At 47.0% G+C, this 15,337-nt stretch overlaps 1 protein-coding gene across 4 annotated transcripts in view; it reads right to left on the reverse strand.

The window, feature by feature from the left end:
* The window catches only part of RAPGEF5 (Rap guanine nucleotide exchange factor 5), a 279,765-nt gene that overhangs the window by 183,064 nt on the left and 81,364 nt on the right, over nt 1–15,337 (reverse strand). For 2 of the 4 annotated variants that reach the window (XR_013960501.1, XM_080666446.1), the window contains exon 1: nt 13,391–13,644. The exons of 1 other annotated variant lie outside the window; for it this stretch is intronic. Coding sequence is in view for 2 of the 3 variants with exons in the window: in XM_080666446.1 (XP_080522572.1) it covers nt 13,391–13,621 (231 nt within the window). In the remaining variant the exon portion in view is untranslated. Of the gene's footprint in view, nt 1–13,390; nt 13,680–15,337 lie in introns of those variants that run through there. One more of the 4 variants, XM_080666445.1, reaches the window with a different exon arrangement.

Raw genomic sequence — 15,337 nt, forward strand, 5'->3', positions numbered from 1 at the left:
TTAGACAGAAAGAAAGAGAGAGCTAGAAATATCGATGTGAGAAACATTGATGGGTTGCTTCCTGCATGCCCCCCACCCAGGCATGTGCCCCGACCGGGAATCGAACAGGTGACCTCTTGGTACATGAGTTGCTCAACCACTGAGCCACACTGGCTGGGCCCTCACTTCTTTTTAACTGCCAGTCACTCTGTGGAGGCCAACAAGGGGGATTTTCCCATATTATTAATTCAGTAAAGGTCATAGAGTCATAGTTTTCCCCCTTGGTTTGGCCTTCATCACAAAGGTGGCAAACAGAAAACCAGGCAGACTCCTGGCTCAGTAATTTTCTGATGCTGAAGGTACCCTTTAGACCAGTGCTACTAAGTGTGGTCCATGGACCGGCAGCATCGGCGTCACCTGGGATCTGATAGAAATGTGGATCCTTGGGTCCCATTCATGCACCATGAAATCAAAGTCTCTAAGATAGGGTCCTTGGAATCTGTTTTTCAAATCCTCCAGGGATTCTCACACGTGCTAAAGGTTGAGAACTCCTCCTTTCGACCCTGTCTTTGACAGCTTTAAGGAGAACAGTCCATGGATAACCGATCAGAGACACTTACACTAAATGGAGTCCAGTCTATGGAGCCCCTGAATCTCTTTCAACTTCCTCACGGTGACTTTCAGCAAGAGATACCAGTGTCTGACCCTAAGTTTTTGTACTTAATTGCTATCAAGATAACCAGTAAGATCTCTTCCAGCTTTCCAAAGGGACTGAACTTGGAAACCCTCAGATGTGTCATTTCAGCCAGTGATGATGATGGTGGCGGGGATGGCAATGACAACAGCAGGAGCTCACACTTACTAAGCCATCTGGACCTGACTAGCTCTGTCTTAATATCACTGCACATACTCATTTACTCAGCCCCACCCCTGTGGGATGGGCTCTATCTTTGCTTCACAGATGGTGAGGTCCTGACCTAAAGAAAAGCTCAGTAACTTGCCTTTGAATCTGCAAAAGAAGGAAACACCTATTCCAAAATTATGAAAACAGTGAAGTAAAAATGTATGTGGAAGCACTTTATAAATGTCAAGCATTATATAAATGACAGAGGGGTAAACAGCCAACTACTCATGAATTGACGTTGCTGAGTTTTTTTAAGCTCTAACTTCATTAGATTTTCAAGGTAAATTAGAATACGACTAAGGCTTTTTTTTTTTTTAAGAAGGTATGTGCCAAGAGGAGGGGAATTGAATGCTTCAATTGGTGCTATTTGAAGATTTATGATAAATTTAAGATAGTAGAAGACAACAAACGTTGATGCTAATTTGAGGTTAAGAAACAGCAACAAACATTGATGACAAGAAATAGCAACAAACCTCTTATCTAAAAGAAGATAAAACCACCTTGTAAGATTTCCCCAGACACAGAGTTGGCTACCACAAGTTCTCTTCTGACATCTCTTCCAGAATTCTGTTTATGGCCAGTTTAATCTTCTAGATACAGATTTATAGATATGTTCTTTTTACTCTTTTGATAGGACAGGTTCTTGATTTAATCAGATTCTTCCTGCATCTTCAAATGCTCTTCATACTAATGCATTAGCTTCCCCTGCCCCAACTCAAGAGCCATGGTGAATGTTAAAGATCCATCTTTCCATTTGCTTAAGATATGCCCCCAAGGCATTCTGGAGGTTCATGGCATCTCAATGGAGAAAAACCACTGCTCTGACCTTGGTCAAAGAGCAGGAAAAAGAAACTGACTCCCTCTCCCATCACTGATTTCCATGAGAGAATACATGAGAGACTCATAAGGTAATCTGACCTATTCCAGGTCACACAGTCGTTAAGTGACAAACAGAAAAAAAGTTCTCTCTACTACATCACTGCCAATTCTATTTTAATGGATTGATAGAGGCATCATACTTCCCCTAATTTCTTTTTAATCCTCATCCAAGGACATTTTTTCCATTGATTTGTAGAGAGAGAGGGAGGGGGGGGGAGAGAGAGAGAGAGAGAGAGAGAGAGAAACATCGACGTGAGAGAGACACTTCACTGGTCGCCTCCCCTTGCGCCTCAACCCAACCTGCAATAGAGGTATGTGCCCTTGACTGGAAATCAAACTAGAGACCCTTGGGTCTGCCAGCCGAAGCTCCAAGCACTGAGCATAACTGGCCAGGGCTTCCCCTGGGTCCTAAAAGGTCTCATCATCCATCTTCCCTCCCTTTGTTTTCTACAAAAGATTTCAGACCTATAGATAAATTCACAGCACACCATGGAGGAGCATGCCATTCGTAGTGTTTACTCATTGCAGTCAACACTTGGTGTGTTAGTTTAAGCAGAAGTGATAAGCTATTCACTTCTCTCAAGAGGAACAGGAGAGAGTAAAACAAATTTACCGTCAGCACCAAAGGCGTCAGTGTGGGGCAATCACAAGTATTTGCCTGTGCGCCTCATAACAGCTACAGGTAAATGATTTGACAGAGTCCAATGCAGCTGAATGACAAAACCACCCACAGGGCTGCAGTTCAAGTTGCTAGACCAGTTAGGGGGAAAGTACAGGAAGACAAGCAGCTTGCCTGCGGAGGCCTGGCTCTCCAGACCCCTCAGCTGCAGCCAGGGCTTGCCTTGCCTGTATGAGAAACCCTGAACTAGGTGCTCTCCGCAGGAACATAAACAGCGCAACAGGAGAGAAAGGCCTGTACCCGGGAGAAGCCAGTGCCCGTGAACAAAGCAGACAAAATACAAAGAGATGAACTGAGTCACAGGTGAGATCTGCCAGCTCACCACCCAAAGTCTGGTGACTCAAAGGCAAGTCTGAATCTATTGTCATTTGAATATATTCACAGGCCTTTGTTTTAAAAACTGAGAAATTTATATGGGAGGTTTAACTTTAAATTTGACTTAAAAAAATCTGTGAGGAAACCAATAATAAATTTTATATGTATATATAATTTCACTGAAAAGAATTTTGGTTTCTTCCACTTTAATGTTACTCTGAAGCTATTTTCATGCTTTTTCAAGAAAAAAAATTTAAATTTATTCTCCTGACATTTAAATCAACGCCTAAGCAATATCAGTTTCATGTCCCCTGTTAAAATAATCTTAATTCACATTTTTCACACTTCATAAATAGATATGGATTTTGTTTTAAAGCTGTGATTTACTTTGATATTTCTACAGATAAACTATGCAGCTAATTTTAGAAACTAAAATATGACTTAACTATAGTTCCTGTATTCTAAAACACCAAAAATTTTAAGACACACCATCACTCATAATAGCTTTACAGGGGGAAAATAGATTCCATTAAATGATCACATCATTGTAACATACATCCCTACTCCATAAAAAATAGAGAAGTGGGGGGGGGGGACTGCAATCAGGAAATACATATTTTATTTGGAGAGAAGATACAGCAGAATAGGTAGACCTTTTTAATATGGAGCCCGCTTTCTTGGGTTCAAATCTTGGCTCCTCCACTTAAAGGATGATCTCAGGCAACGTTGCTTCTCTCTTCTCTGTATCTCATTTTCCTCTTTGGAATAAAAAAAGACAATGAGAGCATCTGCCCCATTAAGGTTGTTATAAGGACTAAAAGACTTAATGTTCTTAAAGTACTTCAAACAACTGGACCATAAATGTTATATAAGGACTTGTTAAGTAATCATAATCATTGTCGCCACCAGCACCTACCAGGGCTCACTAACCTTTAGAGGCGAACCATTTTCAATCCGTCTAACCCAGTGGTCGGCAAACTCAGTCAACTGAGCGGCAAACCGCGGCTCACGAGCCGCATGTGGCTCGCAAGCCGCAGTTGCCGATCACTGGTCTAACCGACAAAATACTTTAATTCAAGGAAATATTTACTGACAAGAGAATCGTTGCTTGAGACGATGTTAGGTTTTTGAAGGAAAAGATTTTATAGAAAGTAAAATCATTATGGAACCACGTGCTGCTCTCCAAAAGCAGGGTCTGTGGTGACCCAGGCTTCCCGGCCTCGGAAGGCCCCTGAAATGAGATGCAGTTACGTCTGCCTGTGCATTTTACTGGGGTGCTGTCCTCTCATTCTTCCAATGTCAGGGCCAACGCTCCCGGTCATCACACCACATTAAAAGATACAGAAAGAACCCAGGCTTTAATGTTATAAAAGATATCTGTGTGTTCTCAATGACTTCATTCTATTGCAAGCACCTCCCATTTCCTAATCTGAAGTTGTCAAAATATCAAGTCGCCATTAGAAGTGAAATGCTGGGTTATCAGAAACTCTGCCCTCTGCTCCAGTCTCCCAGGCACCCCGGGAGAGGAGCCCGCTTGTGTATACATCTCCATGTACATTTGCAATGCGGACCTAGTCAGCTTCCAAACCTCCTGAGAAAACAATGGCTTCTGGGATGAGTCATCCTAAGCCTTCACGTTTCTTGTAAAAGGCTGGTATTGCTGGGAGATGAAGACAGTTGCTGCTCAAGCCATTGCCAAACTATCTATCTATATATGAGGCTAAGTGTCCGTCCCGCTGACCGAAAGCTATGACACGCACTGACCACCAGGGGGCAGACACTCAAGCAGGAGCTGCCATGACGCGCACTGGCCATTTAAAAATAAACGGCACCATGGACCTGGCGCCGACAAACCAACACTTGGCTTCCCCCAAGTGGGACACAGGCCCCACCACCACCCTGGAGCGACACCCCCCCAAATCGCAGCCAACACTGCCAAGACCCCATGGCACAAAACGTGGCCCCCAGCCCAGCCCAGCAACTGGCTGTGGCGCCCGGTAATGATGTCATGTAGCAACGCCCGGCTTCCTCTCCCGAGCGACTAGCCTCCTTGGAGTTTCTTCAGCCCAGGAACCCGACTTGCTTTATAGCCAGGTGCAAACATTTTACAGTTTAACCAAATGTTTGTGAAGTGTTTTCCCGTGTCCCATCTCATTTGATTCTCACAGAAGTACTGGAGTAGGTAGATAGGAGACTCAGTGGAATCCTATTTTCTTTTCATTAGCAAGATGCGAATAGCGATATGAAAATATTTCTTCTAATTAATTTCCTTTCAATGTGCACAAATCCGTGCACCAGGCCACTAGTGTGCAAGAAAGACCGCTCCTGGAAGCCATTACTGAAGGCACTTGAAAGTGAGCCAGCTGGGTTCTACACTAAGCCTTGGAATGTCCGGTGCATGCACTGTTTCAATCAACCACGTGTTATAATTATGTCAAAGTCTTAGATTACATGGCATTGTGGAAAAGACACAGATTTTGGTATCAGACAGCCCTGAACTCCCTTCTACCTCTCCTACTTCCTTGCTGGGTGACGATGGAAAAGTTACTTAACTGCTCTGGACTATAATTTCCTCCCTGTAGGGCGCTATTGAAGTTTCAATCTGATAAAGACATGCCAATGTCCACAATGGCGTCTGCGGACTTTCCCTTTTCCATATCCATTTATGAATGATTTTTTCATAACACTAATTTACCGCAAAAAGTTAGGTCATTGATTTTAACTATTTTATCTTCACAGAAAATTGTATAACTTCTCACAAACTACTTCCAGATCACACATCATTACTGAAATTATCATATCCCTAACAAGGGTTATTATGCAGATACTGTATTAAAGCAAAAAAGAAACCTCAAAGTCATCACCAATGACTTACCTCCCACCTTTCCACCTATTTTTAGCTACACAAGTTACCAATTACTGCCAATTTAAAAGATGGTGCAAGTGAGAAACTCAGACTATTATGTATGGCACCATTACTTAGGCACCACCTTAAATACTCACTATCTGTTAGGATATCCCAATTTTTAAAAACATAGAATCTGACATTGCATACGAAAGCAAAAAAAAAAATTTTTTTTTGCCTAGATTTCCATAAATATGTCTATGAAAGCCCATTCCCCTAGAATAAGCACCCAGCTGGGGAAGGGAAAGTTTAAGCTCCAGTGTGCCCCAAACTTTCTATGTCTTATCTCCATTCTTGGAAAACCTGACCCACAGTGCATCTCATTACAGAAGAGGAAACCGAGGCTTAAAGAGCTCAGAGAATCTCGCGTAAGGATACAGAGCAATGGCACTGGGATTTCCATAACCCAGGCTCTTTCCCTCTGGTCTAATTAAGCAGCCACTGCCTGTGTGAGTGTCAGAAGGAAGAGAAAAAAATGAGTAAGTACAGCATAAACTTGCCATTGAGTGCCTTTGCTAAAATTCACATGAAATTAAAAGAGAATAAATGAGCCCTAACCGGTTTGGCTCAGTGGATAGAGCATTGGACTGAGGGGTCCCAGGTTCGATTCCAGTCAAGGGCATGTACCTTGGTTGCGGGCACATCCCCAGTAGGGAGTGTGCAGGAGGCAACTGATTGATGTTTCTCTCTCATCGATGTTTCTAACTCTCTATCCCTCTCCCTTCCTCTCTGTAAAAAATCAATAAAATATTTTTTTTAAAAAGAGAATAAATGAATCTATAATTTCTTTTCCTTCTCCCCAACTAAATATTTTTAGAGGTGGCATCTGTGGCATTTACTTTATTTGTAGCCATGGTCAACATCTATGTATATAAAAGCCTAAGAGACTGTTAGGACGGAACGACCCGTCGCTATGATGCGCACTGACCACCAGGGGGCAGACGCTCAACACGGGAGCTGCCTCCTGGTGGTCAGTGTGCTCCCACAGTGGGAGCACCACTCAGCCAGAAGCTGGGCTCACAGCTGGCGAGTGCAGCTGCAGCGGTGGGAGCCTCTCCCGCCTCCGTGGCAGTGCTACCGGGCAGCAGCAGCAGCGGCAGGTGCAGCGGGGCCAGAGCAGAGCTGCCCCTGGCCCCGGCTGGGGCTCCTCCCTGGCCGCCTGCCGCTTCGGCACAGCTACATCCCTTGGCAGTCTGACATCCCCCGAGGGGTACCGGATTGCGAGAGGGCACAGGCCAGGCTGAGGGACCCCACCCATGCACAAATCCAGGCCTCTAGTAGTTGTGTAACACTGTCAAGGCTCGAGCTGGTAAACAGTCAATGCTTCTGAAATAATATCATCACGTGTCCCTCATGTCTGATCTGACTCACCTTCCCTGGAAGGTGCCAGCCTGCCTTAGTGACCGTATCTAAACAGGTAAATTCATAAGCTTTTTGGATTGACTTTGATTAAGGTGGGCCTGGCTGATTTCTGCTTATGACACATGGAATGCAACTTTTAATTTTAGTATTAGTTACCATTCACCTATGACCACAACATGTACTCCCCCTCCCTGCCTGCCCTCACACCCAGTAGGTCTATCACCAGCGTTTGTGTGCTCAAATGAAAGGAACGTTAACGTCTGGCATTACCAACAGCATGACCTGCCCCTCAGGGTGGCCAGGTGGTAGCAGCAGGCACTCTAAGGCTATGGAAGTTCAGAGTAAATAGACCCTTTGCCCTCAGTGCGTTTGAGGAAAACCAGAGTCAATTCAGAGCATGGACTATGGAACCAGAATGGCTGGATTCAGACCTCCCTCCCTCCACCCGCTCTGGGACCTGAGGCAAGTTGCATCTGTTTCCCTTCCCTCATCTGCAGAAGGCAAACAGCATCTACCTCAGGCTTGGTGTGAGGGTTCAGAGAAGTTTATACCAGAACACGCATGGCACCACAGTTCAGTGTCATGAAGTGTCAGCCATTGCTTTTCGTTTAAATACAAAGAACCAAGTACATGCTTGGCCTGGAAGGTATGTGTGTAACTTGACTATGAGTGCGGCCTGCCGGATAACTGGAGCAGCCGGTGTTTCTCAATCAGCGAAGTCTTACTTCCGGCAGAGGAGGGATTAAGTCCCAGGTAACGTGCTCCACCTTGGACCGGCACCGGGCCACCTTGTTCCCCTCGGAGAGGGAATCTTCTGGGAGTGACGTCGATGAAAATGAGAGGATGTCAGCACAGAGCCAGCAGCAGTTCTGCCAGTCTCTGCCGCCTCACCAGCCAGCCCAGGGACCCTGCCCGAGCGAAGGGTGGACGGGGAAGAGGATGGAGAATCATTGCTGGGCTTTAGGGAACAACGTGGCATGGGGGTGAGCCCTCCGGCTGCTGGAAGTGAACAGATTTCCAGGAGCTGAAGAGGCGGCCAACGCTCAGAAAAAGTCAGAGCCGGGGCTCTGGCAGGAAATACAGCCGGAGGGGAGGGTCGTCACCAGCATTTCATTAGAGGGAGAAAATGACGGCCTTAGACACAGCCTGATGAGAAGGATTTAAAAGAAACAAAAACTTAAGATAAAAGGCTTAAGACCAAGGTGAAAATAATGTAACCACCGAGAGAGGCAAAAATCAGAGGGGATAAATGGTTTTCACTAAAAAGAATTAGTTCCCCTTGGGAAAATGGCTGGCTTCAGGTCCGAAGCCCGGAATGGACAAGATAAGCTTTGAATATCTTGTACCAGAAAGCAAGAAAGTATCAGACACTAGTGGGGCCTTCGTAACAGTATACGGGAGACGGGGGCAAACTGAGCATCAGGAAGAATATTGACTTCAATGGACTGAAACAAATACATTAAGATCCACACGTTTCCTTAATGATACTTTATAAAGAGAAACATTGATTATCATGGGTGGTTGTTAGATCACAAATCCTTATTCAGAAAATTGATTAAAGGAACAAATGAAGCCTTTTCCCTGTCTTTCCTGCAGAATCTAAATTTCAGGAGACTCAGATAGTCCATGAGGGCGAGTTCTTTACAGACAGAATTCCAATTAATAAATGCGGGAGAAGTGATACAAAAAGGACAAGAAGTAACCTGTGCTGGCGAGGATGTGGAGAAAAGGGAACCCTTGTGCACTGTTGATGGGAATGTAAATTGGTGCAGCAACTATGGAAAACAATAAGGAAGTTCCTCAAAAAATTAAAAATAGAACAACCCTAGGAACCAGCAACTCCACTTCTGGGTATCTTTCTCAAAAACAAAAACACTAACTTGCACCCCAATGTTCACTGCAGCATTATTTACAATAGCCACGATATGGAAACAACCTAAATGTCTATAAACGGGTGAATAAAGAAAATGTGGTATATATACAATGGACTATCAATGAGCCATGTAAAAAGAATGAAATCTTGCCATTTGCAACACCATAGAAGGAACTTGAGGGTATTAGGCTAAGTGAAATGAGTCAGAAAGAGACATATGATCTCATTTACATGTGGAATCTAAAACACACACACAAAACCTCACATACAGAGAACAAACTGTTGGTTGCCAGAGGTGGAGGTTTGGAGGGCGCATGTGGCGTGAGCAAAATGGGTGAAGGAAGTCAAAGCAAACTTCTAGTTATAAAAATAAATGTCAGGGGATATGATGTACAGCCTGGCGACTATTGTTAATAATACCGTATTGCATATTTGAAAGCTTCTAAGAGAGTAAATCTTAAAAGTTCTCATCACAAGGAAAAAAAATTCTGCAACTATGTGTAGTGATGGATGTTAACTAGACTTACTGTGGTGACCATTGCACAGTATCTAAAAATATTGAACCGTTATGTTGTACACCTGAAATTAATATAAGGTTGTATGTCAACTACATCTCAATGAAAATGATAAACGTTTTTAAAAAGAGGAATCATAGATTTAGATCTAGGCTACAATCATCTGTGATGCTAAAATTATTAGGTGAAAGGTCGAAAGGTAAGTTGACTCTACCTCAACCCACTAATCAATCTTAACATCTCAAAAAAAACCATCTAGACATCATGCATCTTGTGATGTGATGCAATGGATTTTACATAGCACCACCTATGAAGGATGCTTGCCTTTGAACTTGGATCTAATCAAGCCTTTACATCTAAGTGCCAGCCTACGGGACACATGGAGAATAGAGAAACAAGTAAAACAACACCATGGTAAGAAATCAGCCCAGAAAATGGGACATTCTACTGGAAAAATGACCCACTCTCTCCAACAAATTAATAGCATGAAAAATGAGGCAGGGGGTAGGGGACGACTAATAAAATAGATTTCAAAACCTAAGGACCTTATTTTGTTCCTGATTCCAACAAACCATAAATAATAGAAAATCTGAATATGGGAATTATATTAAGGATTATTGTTAACATTTCTGTGTGTAAAAAAGGCATAGAAGTTGTTTCTTTAAAGGAAAAAAGTCCTTACCAGTGATGTAAACTGAAACATTTATGAGTGGGATGACATGATGTTTTAGATTTTACCTTAAAATACACCAGCCTCCACACACACACACACACACACACACACACACACACACACAGAAGAGGAGAAAGAGGAAATAAATGAAACAAGACTGGCAAATGTTAATAATTGTTGACGCCTGCGTGCTTATTGTACTAACTTCTCATAATCTCAACAAATTAATAAAGGGTTTTGGTGGGAATTCAAGCTGTGCCTTATCTTACCACTAATTTTTAAGCAGTAGCTAGGGTCCTCCCACAGGTCAAAATTTAGTCATTCCTCACTTAGCCTAAAGAGGTGCAAAGAGCCTTCATCAGTGTGCATCTGGAATCCAATATGATTAGAAGTTACTGCACCCAGGAACCCTGGGGTTCTGCAGCATTAACCCAACGTCAGCTTGATTTTCCCAGGAAGAGGTCGCCTACAAGGCATTCTGGTTGGGCAACACAACCCCCGAAGAGCTTACAGGGTGACAGTTGCTATCAGATTTGTGAGAGCCCAAGGCAGCGGGGACAAAAGCTGCCAGATCCTCAATGAGATCTTGGTCAATGCAGAAACTGCGAACTTTCACACCAATGTGTGCAATGCACAGAGCTGCTTTTTATTTTTTTAAACCAGGGGTAATGATTTCATGTTAACATGTCCCTATAATCACTCAGCTGTGATCTGGAGGTGCAGCCCATGAGACACAAAACAAAAGGTCCAGAGAAGATCCAGCCATGAGTTGTTTGCACTGGCCTCACTGCCCTAACCAAGGGACTAATCAAATTACCTCAGATGCTCACAAGTCACCAACTGGTTTGATACATATAGTTCTTCAAGGCACTTCTGTTATGGACTGAATGTTTGTGTCTCCTCAAAGTCCGTAACGTGAAGACCTAAACCCAATGTGATGGTATTTGGAGATGGAGTCTGGGGGGTGGGGGGGGGAGCGGTTAGACTAGGTCATGAGGGTGGGGCCTCTGTGATGGAATTAATGGGCTTAGAAGAAGAGGAAGAGAGGGATTCTCTCTCCATGTGCATGAGGAATGGCCATGTGAGCACGCAGGGAGAAGGCCGCTATGATCAAGCCTATGAAGAGAGCTCTGACCAGAAACCAAATCAGCTGGCACCTCGATCTTGGACTTCCCAGCATCCAGCACTGTGAGAAAATACATTTCTGCTGCTTAAGCCACCCAGTCTAGGGCACTTGGTTATGACAGCCTGAGCAGACTAATACAGGTAGACATTTCACCCATTCTTCTTTCTTTCAAATTCCTACACTTTTGTTATGGATGGTTCCAAATTCCAAAGCCAACGGAGGGGAAGACCGGTGAAAAGCATGAGTTTCCAACCATGGAAAAATTGTCCATCTTCCCCCAATAAGAAACTGGCCGTGCACCTATGAAATGTGTTTGGAATGTCTCAAAGAGAATACAGTACTAGAACTGAAGAAGGGTTAATAAAGTATACATTACTTGAAGTAACCATATTCAGAATAATTGAGAAGATAAGTGTAAACTTGCATATCAGCGATATCGGCGAGGCACACGGCATCACCCCAGGCGGCGAGAACCACTGCCTCCGTGCAGATGAACACTAAGACCTGTTTACACAGAAGCCTTGGCATTCCCTCCCCAGCCTGCCTGGCGGCCCGCGTGTCTGTGCGCTGTGCCACGAAGAAGTAACTGTCAGGATAACAGGAGCGCGATCTGACCTACTTTCCCTGGATTCCTGCAAAGTCTACAGCTCAGTTCTTGTCACATCTTTGGGACACAGTTCCTCGCATTCTTTGCAGGCAATCCCCTATGCTACACGGGAGGTCACTTGTGGGCAATCCTTAAACTCCCCTGCTCAGCCTGGCCAGCATGGCTCAGTGGTTGACTGTTAACCTATGAACCAGAAGGTCCTGGTTCGATTCTCGGTCGGGGTACATGCTGGGGGATGTGGACATGATCCCCGGTGTGGGGCGTGCAGGAGATAGCCAATCAGTGATTTGCTCTCATCATTGATGTTTTGATGTTTCTATCTGTCTCTCCTCTCCCTTCCTCTCCGAAATCAATAAAAATACATATTTTTTTAAAAATGCCCCTGGTCATGAACTTCAAGACACCCTACTACGCCCAGCTAATCCTTAGAACATCCTTCTGAGGTAGATCACGTACAGCCACCCCAACGTGGGAAAGGAAATGCCTAAGAAAGGCAGAACAGCCTAGAGAGGTTGGGGACCTCCGTGAATTCAGACCCTCCTCTACCCACGGGAAGCCACAGGAAACAAGTGATTCTCCCTGGCTCTCAAGCTCCCACAAGCCCACCTCTGCAAGAGCTAAGTCCCCACGGATGTCCTTCTTCCAAAGGCAGACAACCAAGACTTAATTTGTTAAGTTCTAGCCCCCAAATCTACCTTGTTGCAGCTTCTCAGTAAAACCGGATTAATAATGACACATTTTTTAAAAAGACTGAGTAGAACCCACCAACGGTGTCCTGAGGCCGAGGTGAGCAGGGAGACCTGAGTGGCCAGTGGGAGACGCCAGGAGGTCAGCAGGCCATTGCTTCTCTCACACACAAAACATGTCTGACTGTCTGACCTGCTTGAGCCATTAGATGCTCTTAAAACCCAACGAGGGACACTCACACACACACACGCACATCCTATCTGAACACACCGTCAGAAAGTATTAAGATATAAGATTTGGGGGGCGTGCACCCTCCTGTTCAAGGGGGCGTCGCCGAGCGCTAAGAGCTGGGGACTCCGGAGCCAGGGAGCTAGCAGCTCCTTCGGTAACTGGTAACTTCCCAGTCCAGGGTCCCCCCACGGTCGTGGTGGCAGCCAGAACCAGTCCCGACGCCCAGAGCTTGCAACGGGGCGTCCCAAACAAGCACACACGTCCCCGGCCTCCTGCAAGCTGGGACCCCGCACGTGGGCCCTGATGCTGCTGTCTGGACGGGGCCGGCCGCTGTTAGGCACCGGACACCTGCAGCCTCCCGGTGGGGAGAGGCAACGGCCCCCCTCCGGCGGCGCGGGTCCGGTCCGGCAGCGGGAATCCAGATGTGCTTGGGTTAAGTCAGGTGCACCTGGGGGGAGGGGAACCGCCGCTCACCGGGGGCCCCCTACGACCTCGCCGGCCCGTCCCAGGACCTCTTCTGCCTACTCCCGCATAAGGTGGCTCCGCCACCCGCCCCCCAACTTCCAGACGCCCCCTGAGTCCTCCCGAGGGTGGGCGCGGGCACCATGTGCGCGCCGCCCTCGCCCACTCGGGCCGGACCCGGCCGGCCACTCACCCGGCCGCCGGCGACGCTCCGCTTCCTCCGCAGCGTGAGCCCGCTCCGCAGCAGCGCCGGCAGGTCCCGCAGCCGCGGCCGCGGCTGTGCGGGCGGCTGCTCATGCTCGGGCTCGCGGGCGCTGGGGCTGCGGCGCAGGGCGCTGTCCGCCGCCGCCACCGCCACCGCCCGGGCCAGGGCCGGGCTCTCGCACGGCGGCTGCATCTTGACGGAGCCCACGGCCATCCTCATGCCCTGGCGGCGGCCGCGGCGCCGGCAGCTCCTGTCGCCCGCGCTGCCTCCGCGCGCCTTCTCCAGGCAGCGAGAGGGCGCGACTGCGGCTCGGGCGCAGGGCGCGCTGCCAGCTGCGGCCCATTGGCGCGCGCTGGGCCCCTGCCTGGCTCAGCCCGGCGCGCCGCCCCTCCCCGCCCAGGTGCGCCGGCCCCGCCCCGCCCCGCCCTCTCCTGTGGCTCACCTTTGCCTTAGGATCTGGACCCTCAGCCACTCCAGGAACCGGAGAGGAAAAGGGAAGGACACCCTGGACACCGTCTCATCCATAGACGCGGGGTTCCCAGAATCCTCCACCAAACCCACTTCACTGCCCACCCCCAACTCCAGCTCCCTTTAGGCTGAAAACCCCACTTCACTCCCTTTCCCTGACAGCCAGGGCGGGCTTGGACTTCCATGGAGTGACTGGGGAGTCTGAGACACTCCCTCCCCGTGAACCCTCCGTGCTTTCTGCACAGCCTAGCCCCAAATCACAATCGCTATTCCTAGAAAAGCTTTGAGCCCAAGAACTTCGAAGTAGGCTCTGTACTCTGCCACAAGTCAAACACCATCAGACAGCATGGCCCCCACGACACTGCCCCCTCTTAGCACGAGGGGAGAAAACTTGTATTGTTAGGATAGGTGTTCAGCAAAATAGGTGCGAGTCTAGTGACCCGAAGGTGAATCTCTGCTAACGTGCTGGAACCTGAAAGCCTGATGCCGTGATGAATGTGCTGGGTAAACTGTAAAGGCCAGCGCGGTGTGAATCATTGTTTACACCGAACCACACGCCAGGATAGTGAGCCCCGAGAGGAAACCTCTGGCAGGGCCTTCAAACCCGGCGGCCTGGAGCCCCAACAAAGGCCAGTTAGGGCCCAGGACTTGTGAGAATCTCATAAGCTTACTCACATTAAAAACATAAATAAATAACGTGGACAAATAAGGAGTACAGGAAGTCAGGGCCCTGAGTTGGTTACTGTGTATCCTTAACCACTCACGGGGAGATGCATGGCAAAGACATATGGAAACGTGGCCATGTCAGGAGAAAGGAAGCATGACCTGTGACCTTTGACTGCAAAGAACTTAGATTTGGCCCAGGAGAAAATAAACATAAACAAAAACAAAGGGTTGTCTTGTACTCTTGGTAATTGCCAAGTGAGTGTGGCTAATGCGGATTCCGAGCCACAGGAGCGAGAAATGCTTCTGGCCTAGGATGGGCAAAGCAAAGTCAATGAAGGCCCTTTAAACTGTGCCTGAAAGCTGAGTGGGGAAGATTCAACCGGGCAGAAAGCAGGGAGGGCCCTTCTAGTAATGCAGAAAATCGTGAGAACAATGCCAGAACCTATTTAAGCACTGCTTGTGTCATACTGGTGGGAGAGAGGGACCCATAATATCAAGGGGAAGCAGGAGAAAATATCAGAATGGGTGCTGGTGACACTGCAGAGCGTGTCAATCCTGTCAGCTCTGCAATAAACTGTGTAGTCCATTAGATTCCAAATACCTATCACGTTTATTTATTCAAGGCTGAAATCCCACGTGTGCACACCGTGTAAGACTTACCAGTTGATGTAATGTTGAAATACTTCAGCTCCAGTTGGAAATCAGTCATTGCCTTGAGCCCCAGAATGTCACCCCATCCTCCAGACTTCCTCCTGACACACCAACTGAAGGCCCAGTAGTCCTGGTCCAGTGGAGGCCCTC

Source organism: Plecotus auritus (genome assembly GCF_963455305.1).
Source record: "Plecotus auritus genome assembly, chromosome: 4".
Lineage (NCBI taxonomy): Eukaryota > Metazoa > Chordata > Mammalia > Chiroptera > Vespertilionidae > Plecotus > Plecotus auritus.